An 11843-nucleotide genomic window follows, 5' to 3' on the forward strand; every position below is an offset into this window, starting at 1 on the left:
TTAAGGATGTGGGTTGTTCAATTAATGAAAAGGTAAAGTAAAATATCAAATATACATAAGTATAAAATCATTCTGATGGTATTGTTGGTATATATAATACTAAAAAGACGCGTTATATTTAAATAAAATTTCAATAACTATTATAATTGACATATTATTGTCAAGATAAAGCAAAATAATTTGTTTAAAAAATGGTATATTATACAATAGCTGGAAAACCAGACTGTAAAGAGTTTGTTCATTCCGTATACGTGGCCAATTATTTAGAAGATCATTTGCCACATTTTAAAGTGACCAAAATACAAAAACCGTCCGGTGAATTTGAGGTATTACAAAAAACAATAATAAACAGTATCAATAGATATATTTAACATCGATAACTTTTAGCCATGGTTGTTAGATATGTGTACCACACACAACTGGTTTCATTACAAATCACCTATTATATGGAAAGAAATCACAATGAGAGGTGGGAAACCACACCTTATTGGAGGAATACAAGAATTTTGGGAACACATTTGCCATCTTTATGGCATCGAATCATTCCTCTCAGAAGAAGATATTCAAGCAATTGTCGAGGAGAATATGAAAGTAAATAGAAAAGTTTTAGTCACTAGTTTTATATACTGTTAAAGTGAACAAGTTAGAAGGGGACAAAAAACGGCACTTCGGAATAACGTCTTTAGATCGGATCAAGTGGGGTATCGTTTGTAAGGGTTTTTCTTCAGGATTTCAAAATCTCTTCTTCAAAATTTTATTTAAGGCACTAAAATCAATAATCCTCGTTTTAGTTTTATGAACAGCAACTTTTCGAAATGAGCGAATGTATTAAACAAACTCGACACATCATGGTGACCGGGGCGTGCAACCCCATGATTATTCTTTTGTTACCCGAACTACTTACAGTTGAAAAACTATCCTTAAAATACGGAATCAAAGTATATTTGCACGACTTTCGGAATGAACCATATAGCGAAGACGCGCCGATGTGCGAATTCCTTTGCGATGTCCTCGAGGATATGAAGGACATTTTAGAAGTTGAAGTAATCACTTCATTAAAAGAAACTTTACCTGTATGTGATCTACTACTTATAGTGGATGATATTTGTAAGTAAGTAATTATTAATGCAAAAAAATATCTACAATTTATGTTTTGTTCCGTTGTTCTTATTAAAAATAAGTAAATAATTTTTTTTGTTATAATACGGAATTGCTGAAAGAGTTATAATGAAAGATGTATTTTAAATACGTAAATAATAAGAAAGGCATATAGATCGTAACAATAAGTAGTGGATCTACAATTTAATTATACTTCGTAATTTACTAGATTGAAGTAAAAGATTTTTGGATTTCTAAAGTTTCCAATAGATGCAACTTCTACTTTTTTAATTTTGTTAATGTCACTGTGGAGACCAACAATGTTACCTATTTGTAGTATAAATATTGTGTGCTAATAGGAATCAATAAGTTCGCAATCACAATCCACATGTGGTCATCATCATCATAATAGGGTCAGTTCTATTTTGTGAACAATAACCTAATGTAGTTCTTCTTGTGCTCTTCTTCACTCCTGTTTCTATTTCTAATACGTCTAACTACTAATACTAACTAGCTCTGCATATCTCAGGTATTCTTCCCATCTTCTCCCATTCTCTAACTACTACTAGCGATGCAATAATAACGGGAACAAAAACGCAAACAGAAGTAAATAGTAAATTTTTGCGGAAGTGGAAATGTAATAATTTTAGGTGACTCTTTAATGGTTGTGCGCCCTTTTCGACAAATCCCTGAAAGAGGGCAGTAGCTCTTTCAGTACTCAGGGTGGCAGAGATCACGAGGATCGGTATGACACCCTGATGCACAATACTGCGATGTGGAAGGTAACGGGAAAACACCACATTATGATATCCCAAGTAAAACGTATCACACATATTAAATGATGGCGTCCTCTGGGGTAAAGTACTCCGAACGTAAATTAATCCCCCATTCGTATGTCCGGGTGAGGACTACCTCGGGAGATGTCATCAATAAGTGCAATATTTCACGAGTCGGAGTGTGGAATGTTAGGACAATGAGGCAAGTAGATAAATTAGAAAATTTAACTGTTCGCAAATAGTTAAGGATGTGGGTTGTTCTAGTTTTAGGGAAATGCGAAGATTAGCTCAGGATAGGAAAGAGTGAAGGTACGTGTCCTGCCAATCTTAGGACTGACGACCTTATGATGATGACGCCCTTTTCGCGAATATTTTGTTAAAAATTTTGCATTTAGCACTTGCATCGTAGATATCAATAAAATAATCCCAATGGAACTTCTTTTTGGTTTCAAAATTACACCTTTAACTTAAAATTTACCCCCCTGATCAAACACTATACAAAATAAATAAACGCTATAACTGTATTAATATTTTTGAAATGAAATTATTAGGAGAACTGGCTCAAAGTGCTACTATTTCCTAGTATTTCGTATGTTGATGTTTTCTAAAGTTTATTAAGGAATCTTCGCGTTTTTCTAAAACTGGAGTAACCCATATCTTTAACTGTTTTTGTACAGAGTTATCTAGTGTGTGTCTCTGTCTCTTCTCTGCCCCTTCTAACTCCTGTTTCTGCTTCTATGAAGTCTTTAAGTAGCAGTTCATGACCGAGAAGATGTCGTATGTATATCGTTTATTTCTTGTTGACTTCCATAATGATCCCTCTGCTCTCCTACTTTTTCTAACACTTCCTCACTTCTAATCATTTCTATCCACGGTATTTTTGACATCTTCCTATAGCACATCTAAAGCGCTTCTAATCTTTACGTTACAACTTTACAACTACACATATATATGTAGGCAAAGCACAAATTTGATAACCACAATTGTTTCGATAAAGGTGACCATTAACAAAATTTTCGCAAAAAACCGTTTAACTTGAGGGGAGTAAAAGCCTCCCCCCTAACATACGGCGACACATGTATCGGTGAGGATCAGGACTCTCAGTACTACGTCTGGAGGCACAAAAGCAAGGTTTTATGAAAATCCAGTTCTACCTTATTTTTTCCGAAGTTTGGCTTCTTTATTTTTATTTCTTAAACGTTTCACCTAATTACCAATCGCCTGTTGTTTTCTTATATAAACTATAGGTACAAATATATCCCTTTTCCGTCCCTCTATCTAATACTACATATTTATGTATGATTGGTATAGGAAAAAACTACTCTGTGAATTTTGTCAAAATCGTTCTTTGAGAAATCAGTTACATTCATTTTAACGGACTTCCTTTCAACGCAGAGCACCACGTGACATAATCAGGACTGCAGGACAACCGAATGCAGTTATGAGGAAACCATCAATTCATCAACTGCAAAAGCGTTAGCTTTAATCTTAATATAGTCTACAAAAAACTTTTCGTTTTGATGAATGTTCATATAGCGTTTAGGAATGTTAAATGATCGATTGTAATAATCAGTTGGTGCACTCCCACTCTTTTTGCAGACGAAAGAAACTTGAAACCTTCAACGACTGGTTCATCCGATGCCTGTACTACTCGTATCAGTTAGGTGACGAAATAAATGCGTATGCCAAAAGGGACTTACGAATTGTGGTAGCCAACGAAGGGCCGCGCTGTTTTATAGCGATGACCATCGTACAAGTTTGCCCTCGTGTAAGGAGCTATAACATTGTTGCAGTTACGGCTGATATTGGCCTTAAATATTTGGACGCTTTATCGAATGAGGGTAATTATCCAGTAGCCGAAATGGCCGGACCGCCAGTTTGGGGTTTTATCGGTAGCGACCACTTCGTGGACGTGCAAAATGTTGTACTTCGATGTGACATGCTTTTACCCTACACCAGAGCCTTAACGAGAAGTGAATCGAGTTTACCATTGGGTCATGTGGTTACCGAACTCAGATTTGCCGGTTATTTAGTTGAGGAAATTGAGGACCTCAGGGAAACTGCAGAGGAAAAACCAGTAAGTTACGCATGAACTAATAAATAATTTATAAAACAAATAAAATAGGGAAGAATTCTTCAAGTTAGATCTTCTTCATTTTATACGAGTACCTACGAGGGAATCAGGCCCACCCCAAAACCCCGAGAAGGATAAATATAATATCCAATATATAAACCAAAACCGTAAATCTAAAATTCTCATGGGCCGAATTACTCAGGTCTGAAAATCTACATCACATTAATGTTTTATTGATATTTTTAATTTTAAGAACGTTTAAGTTGATCGATAAATCTTCCAGCTGAAGAAGTACCTATAGAAAGAGTTGTTGTAACATTCACTAGATGGCGCTACACTGCCTCTATTAGGATTTTAGATATTTATAAATTTGAGTCTATATTTGGTAATTGTCCAGGGTCGAGGGGAGATAGGGGTGGATGGAGTAGGTCTCCTACTCCTAAAATTAAACAACATTAAAAAAGTAAATGGACCTTGTTGAGAATATTGAATTTCACTAAACGTAGCATGGTACCACAGATGGTGTTTACCGTTCCATTTGTAGGATTTCATTGAAAAAGTGTATATATATTTTCACATGTCGGTAGGCGAGGTAGGTCGGTAGGACACCTTCTCAGGCATAAAGGGCTAGTTAGAGACATATTATCAGCGAAAACAGGAGTTAAGAGGAGTAGAGGTAGACCAAGGTTAGATTACTACTCACAAATAGTTAAGGAAGGACTACTTTATGACAGTGTTGATAATGATGGTATTTTGGCCTATCCGGATTTTAAATTGTCAAGATTTAGGGTATAAAACTTATGGTTGTAGATTTTGGGAATCACCAAACGAAATTAATACGTTTACTCTAAATAGCAGTTTTCCGCTGTCTGTTGGATTTTGCACTCTTGCACTTTTAGCTGAAATTAAACCGTTATAATTTTTAATAACTATAATTTTTTAATAACTAAGTACCTACATATGTATTGTTTTATTTAGTTGTTTGTTTGATACACGCTGGTAGTATAGCTTTAACACTTGTGGAGCCAAACTATTAGAAAAGGGAGGAGTAGCAATTCCCAAAAGATGAACATTGTTTTTCATTATTTTTGAATTGTTTTATTGCTTTTGTTTTCGTAAAATCAAATTATTTGTAAACAATGATTTATTCCCAACATTTTCAAATCCTTTTAGCAAAAAGTGAATGAACTTCTTGGACGTTATCCCGCTCCTGCTAAAGTTAGAAGCATCATTAGTTTCTTAAAATTATGGTATGCCAACGAAATACATGCAAACGAAATTATTTCTTTAGGGGTTCGTTCAGATGGTAAGTACCATTATGGTCCAAAATTATTTTCGTTTTTGACGTGACAACGTCTTATAATTCGATGCACGCACGAAAAAACATTAGTCATGCGGCGTTACCTCTAAAGGGCGTTCCATTTAAGGCTTGAAGTGCAAGCGAGAGCGCGGAACGAGCGACAAAGAGGCACAATCGGCCTCCGCGTTCGGCAGCGTTCGACATCTGTCTCTCTCCTACTTGAGNTAGATAAAGCTTTGTTCTAAAGCCTGTCGAAGGCCATTTTTTATTTTTTTTTATTTCTATTGGAAGTACGTGTCCTACAAGAAGCATCAACTTTAGGCACTTGTAAAAGCTTTTAATGACCATATTACAGAAAACTAAAAACGTATCGAGTTAGTGTGAACCTTTGTTCGTTATCATACAAAAAATCACATATTTATCTCGCAGCATTAAATCACAATGTTTAGAATATGAATATTGTTTATACTTTAGCAAAATGTCTTTTTTTTCTCAGGCAAGCTTTTTGGAACATCAGTATCGATTCAGAGAGCTTTTTTGCCCTAAGACACACCTTCGCAGTCAGTTACTCTGTAATGTGTATAGCCCAATGGATTCTCGGCATAGGAGACCGTCATCTTAGTAACACGAAAATTTCTTTGGAAAATGGCCATCCTCTTGGCATTGATTTTGGTTGTGCTTTCGGTGTCGGTACTCAAATCCTCGGTGTTCCTGAGCTTATACCGTTTCGCCTGACACCTCACATAGTGAACCTCCTCAAACCTTTAGACTGTCATGGTTTATTCCAGGAAACGATGATCCATTCCCTGAGAGCTTTTCGTAAAAATAGACAAGTCCTCCTCGCAACAATGTCAGTCTTCCTTAAGGAACCTTCCCTGGAGTGGTTGGATTATGCCAAGAATTCTGAACTCAAGAACGATAGCGAGACGTGGTATCCCGAACAGAAGATTTTGCACTGTCGTGAAAAACTAGAAGGAGTTAATCCAGCAAAAATAATGATTGAAGAATTGCAAGCAGGAAATTCACCGTTTGTAGAAGGATTTATAGACTTGGTAAAAGGTGATCCTCAATATAATGTGAGGGCAACAACAACAACCACTGGAAATAAACTAAGCGAAGAGGATCAGGTCAAGTGTCTCATTGATCAGGCTACTGATGAGAATATTTTAGGAAGACAGTGGCTGGGGCTGGAAATGTGGATTTAAGTTAATAGAAGGTATTTATTTATAAATGCTTTAATGCTTATCCCCAAAACTCTTAGTATGAATTAAAGGATGTGTGTGTGAATTCTTTTTAATAAAATTTTTACCCAATGATTAGAAATAAGCAAATGTAATCATGCTGACATTTTGATTGACTTTTAAATTTCACCAATGATCAGGCTTATTATGAGGAGACCCTAAATTCCAATATGAGAAAATCCCACTCATATATTTCATTATTAGCACAAAAAATAACATGAAACAATAATTTCAAAAAGTGAATGTCTTACTTTAACAGTATTGGATTAAAGTCAAAATAGCAGTGTTCCCTTTTAGTATAATTTATATCAGAAAAATTGGTGTAGAGACAAGTGTCCAGGAAAAATAACAATAATGTTCCAGGAAAAGTAAGGAATATCTTTTTTCCTAAGCAGTACTGCAAGGTAAAGCAATGTTTGAATATGCAGTTAGTTTATAAAAAAATATTTCAAACAAGTATTAAACCAGACTTATTGAGCTGGTCCAATATGAAAGTCAGGGTATTTGTATAAGTGGAGCAGTATGTCAGTCCCCAAAGAGCCGTTTTTTTAAACACATCTAGTGTAAATTAAACCATTTACTAATATTTTTGTAATATTGCATGTCTTCTGTTAACATTTTCACATTTTTTTCTTGCTAAGATAATAGTACAAATAAGGTAGTTTAGGAATTTCAAACGTATTTTATTACATATATTGTAAACTTTTCCATATGAAGTTCCATATAATTTTATAATGTATTTTTGAAAATAATTAGAAGAGGATACGTTTTCCAAAAATAAATGTTTTAATTAGTAAAATTTTATTATATAACTACTTAGGGGTCGTTTACTAAATACGTTGGCAAATAAGGATCAGGGAGGGATATTGATACATGACACGGGAGGAGGGGAGGTCTAAGGAAATGTGACGTTCGCAGTTTATCAATTTTACTTTAACACATTTTGAAGTTCTTTTCTTTAATTTTTTTTTATGTAGGATTCGAAAGACAAAAACTGAGGGTAGAAAGTGAAATAAGAGATGAAAAAATTACTTTGTCCTTTGACAGCTACCTGATTACTACTTATAATTACCAATGTTTGTAGGTCTCCTTCCTTACTAACTCGTTACTTTTCGTTACTTCCAAAACAAGCACTTATTAGTCTTTAAAGGGCAAGTTTTAAGCAAAACAATATATAGTTCTTTTTAATGGTGTAAACTGAATTAGAACGCCACTTGAACTGGCCAAGGAATGCAATTTAAAATTACCCCAATGACCTCATATATTATGTATACATACAACTACAGAAACATTAAAATCAATTTAGACAATGTTTTTATTTTTCCAAGATGTTTGGGAGGGAATTTTGCCAATAAATTCATAAATATATTTTATTCATTGTTAAAAAATTTAGTTATGTCGTAAAAAAATAAAATTATAAAAAAGCTATCAAGTATCAAAACAACAAAACTTTCGCGAATATTAAATCAATTAATAAAACTTAAAAATAAACTTAAAATTATTTCACAATATATGTACAAGTATTTGAGACGCCTACTGTCTGTAGCCGGAAGTAGGAGTGCCCGTGGGCGATTCTTGCCTCAATCTCTCCACATCGTTGAATACAACCTGCGCACCCCCTCCACATGTGGGTAGAATGTCTCCCTTATACACCTTCGTTTCTAGTTCACCCTCGTCATCCTGTTCTTGAGTTATAAGGCAGTATTTTGTCTGTTTGGGATTTGTTACGTCATCTGCTTTCTTTAGTTTGCTAACTGACTTTCGTTTCTTCATTGAGGGTTGTAGTACCGTCCCAAGGGGCACAGGTTTTATTGAATTGTGTTCCAGCCATACATCGCCAGTAGATCGAGATCTGCGATGCCGAAGAGGTGTCCTGATCATATTACGACGATGGGAAGTACTTTCATTGATAACACCTTAGAATGATAAAGAGGAATTAGAATTGGTTTTGGAATGAGCAAAAATTGAGGGCATTTTTCGTATTTAAAAGTGCACACATATGTGTACAATCAATGCATAAAGTTCAGAATTTACATATCATTTTTTGAATTAGAAAATAGAAAAAAGCAGGAGATGATGCTGGCATGAGAAAATAACACCCAAAGCATTTAAACGTAAACTACAAATGAAAAAAGGAAAAACAGCTTATCAGTAGGTACGGATTTTAATCTGGACATTATCCAAATTATTAAGTGTCTTTACCTTCACTTTGTGCTGGTGGAGATTCTCGTTTCGTGGTCATGGGTGCATCAAAATCTATAGTGGCCATGCTACCAGGAATTTGCAGTGGAGACATGGGGACCTCGCTGTCTAACAGTTCTTTGACCTTTTTTAGTTTCATATCTTGAGCATCCATTTCAGCTTGCAAATGAGCCCTCTGTTGCCTGTGCTTGGCTTCAAGTTCTTGGGCTATCCTTTCAGCCTTAAGAGCCTGTTTTTGTTTAGTTTTCTCCTTTTCGAGCAAATTTTGGTTTATTTTCATGTCTTTTTCGTCGATCTTCAGCTGCTGTTTCTTGATCACCTCTTCAAAATTGCTGATTTGCATTTCGAGGTCTTTTTGATTAGCCTCTACATCGGCAAGTTTCGTTTCCAAATTGTAATTTTTTCGCTTTTCTTTCTTCAAAAGCGCTTTGATGCTCTGAGCTTCCGATTGAGATACTAACATTTGCTGATTTATATCAACAAGCCGTTTACGAAAATGATTTTCTTTTTCACGAACAATACTATTAAAGCCTGTAATAAATTTAACACAAATAAAATCGGAGAAATTGTTGAATCTATCCATCATCTTAAATATTTATAATTAATTTAATTAATTTGCGATCACAAAATCATACCGGAAAAAGATTGTATTGTATTTCTTTTTGTTTTCAAAACTATTATATTAATATCATAATTTAATTTATTCTGTTTCAGTTATTTAACTTTTCATTTGTCTATTTATAATTTTCCCCTGATTTTCTAACATTCCCTGTCAATTTCTTCGTACCAAAATTAAAAGTTTTAAATACTTCATTTAGCAGCAAATATCAGTAGATAGACATGTACTGACGTAATTCAAAAAAGTTTTTCAGTTAACATGCACTCATTCGTAGAAATTGGAAGTTTGGGCTTCTTTTTATGAAGCCCTAAGAAAACTTTTTAAACTAAAAAAAAATCAAGATTCTTACCAAGGCTTTTTTCTTTTCTCAGATTTAGAACTTTGAGAAGATTACTTGTTTCATCCAAGAATCTTTTAACGCTTTTATTCGCATCTGTTGTGAATATTGGTAATTTTGGTAATAAAAATGATGCTGGCCTGGACCTTTTCATCGTCGCAGGTGTCCTCGTGACCCCGGGAGTCTTAGTTTTAGCCCTCCTGATGTTGTAAGGAGTTCGTGGTTCTGGATTGATTACTTTAACATCTTTAGTCATTTCTGCAAACTTCAGCACCTGCAGATTTTCTTCATAGTCTCTAAGAGAAGGATTTATGCAAACCACCATCCTCACTTGACCTCCTCCTTCGAAGTAGTTTTTAAAAAGCAGTGTCAAGCGACTGTCCCTATATGGGACCAATTTGTTATTACCAGTTTGCTGGTTTTCTCTTAATGTTTCCAGACAAATACGTAAAGTCATCAAGGAATTATTGATAATACTGGCTTCTTTTAATCTTAGGCCTTAATAAAAAAAAATGGACATTAATAAACATAAATTGAGTAATAAGTTGATATCCAAATAAGTAAGGCATTTAAATAGCCAATTCACACTATTGGAATTTTTATGAACCAGCTCAGAATGTTTATTAATTACTATTAATAAAATTAATTCAGAAATTCAATTAATATTTAATGTATGAGATATATACGAAATAATATTGATATATATTACTGTCAGGGTATGTATGTAAGTACAGTGAGTTTATTTCAGACCGGTGAAATATGCTTTACTATTAAATGATTTGTAAAATTTACAACATTATTTACCTGTAGTTTGTGTCCGACTGCATCTTTCTGAACCTGCTAAATCCACTAAACTCAACTGTCCCACCCTCATTATATTATTTTCTGGAACTGCAGCTTGTCCATGACTATTTTGTGCAACTTGTTCTATTTGCACAATACGAATATTAAAAATTGAGTGACTGCGACTAGATTCTGCATTAAGTGCCGTGTAAGCCATACGTTTTCTCTTCTGCCCTTTGAAAAATAGTTCGTAGGCTTCTGCTGCTGATTTAACTTCTAATTCGACACTTCCATTGACGTACATGTTTTTTTGAGAATCTTCCCTTAAAATTTTCGATTCTGGTCTTGTGGAAGTAGACTCATCAAGCAAATCAAACACAATGTTATTGTAGATTTCAATGTAACTAATGAACACACAGTACAAACTGTTCTCGTTTAAGTTTGTAAGTCTAGAACCATCGTTTGTATAGTAAGACTTACAGTCTCCCATAGCTCTTCGATTAGTTTTGGATATTTTATTTGTTCTAGTTTCTCTAAATCTGTCTTCAACAGCATCACTCTCTGACTGAATTTCAAACCCATTCATTTTATCAGACTTTATCACATATTTTTGTGTTTGAAAATTTGCAATTGTATTAAATAATGTGTCTATACACCGAGGCATAATTCCAGGGTTATTGGGCTCACCTGTTAAAGTGTATGTTTTACCAGACCCTGTGACCCCGTATGTAAAGAGTAAACCATTCTTTCCGTTAATGACACCTTCTAGAAGGGGCAAAGCGACATGGTCGAAAATTTCTTTTTGAGAAGAATATGATGTGAAAATATGATTAAATATGTAATGTACATCCCTTTTTGTAGATTTATCTGCAGTCGAACGTATAGTTAATGTAGTTGGTGATAGTAGTTTTATAGAAGTTTCTGTCTCGTTTTCTAATGGTTTTAGTCTGCAAAAGACGTGTACAGATTCACGGCTTCTGTCCATCGAATTTTCTCGGGAACGAGGTGTTTCCATTTTACACTCACACTTAAACCAATCTTAAAGACTTCGAAATCAAGAATTCAGTTAAACACGGTAACCGTTTAAAACTTCAAAGTAGTTTGAAATTTAAACACTTAACCTTCATAGGAAAACCGTTAAATAACGAACTAATTCCAAACAATCATATTCCTATAAGTCCTAATTTCCATGAGCCCTAATACCCAGATACGCAAATATCACAACTTCAAAATCATATACAGGGTGATAATTTATATTTGACATCCCAATTTATTTTTATTATGTACAAATTTATAATGTAAATAATCGAAACCTTTTATAATAATTTTTAGTTTTATATAAAATTATGTCTACGAATAACTTAAAAGTTGTTAAAGATTTAGACGACATCCTTGTATCACTTTCTTTAACAT

General features: G+C 34.2%; 2 protein-coding genes across 2 annotated transcripts in view; one reads left to right on the top strand and one right to left on the bottom strand.

The window, feature by feature from the left end:
• Positions 1-7184, top strand: part of LOC108743426 (DNA-dependent protein kinase catalytic subunit-like) — a 63503-nt gene extending 56319 nt beyond the window's left edge. Inside the window, exon 18 of the mRNA XM_025980333.1 lies at positions 5745-7184. Within this exon, the coding sequence (XP_025836118.1) occupies positions 5745-6453 (709 nt within the window). The 3' untranslated portion in view covers positions 6454-7184. The remainder of the gene's footprint in view (positions 1-5744) is intronic.
• A 737-nt stretch (positions 7185-7921) lies between these two features.
• Positions 7922-11545, bottom strand: LOC112906369 (kinesin-like protein KIF23). Its single transcript, XM_025980334.1, has 4 exons — positions 10452-11545; positions 9660-10145; positions 8692-9222; positions 7922-8405 (listed from the first exon to the last, which is right to left on the bottom strand). Exons 1-4 carry the CDS (start codon positions 11443-11445, stop codon positions 8023-8025), a joined length of 2394 nt encoding a protein of 797 aa, XP_025836119.1. The 5' UTR covers positions 11446-11545; the 3' UTR covers positions 7922-8022.
• Between the last annotated feature and the right edge of the window lie 298 nt (positions 11546-11843).

Source organism: Agrilus planipennis, unplaced genomic scaffold, assembly GCF_000699045.2.
Source record: "Agrilus planipennis isolate EAB-ADULT unplaced genomic scaffold, Apla_2.0 scaffold210, whole genome shotgun sequence".
NCBI classification, from domain to species: Eukaryota; Metazoa; Arthropoda; class Insecta; order Coleoptera; family Buprestidae; genus Agrilus; species Agrilus planipennis.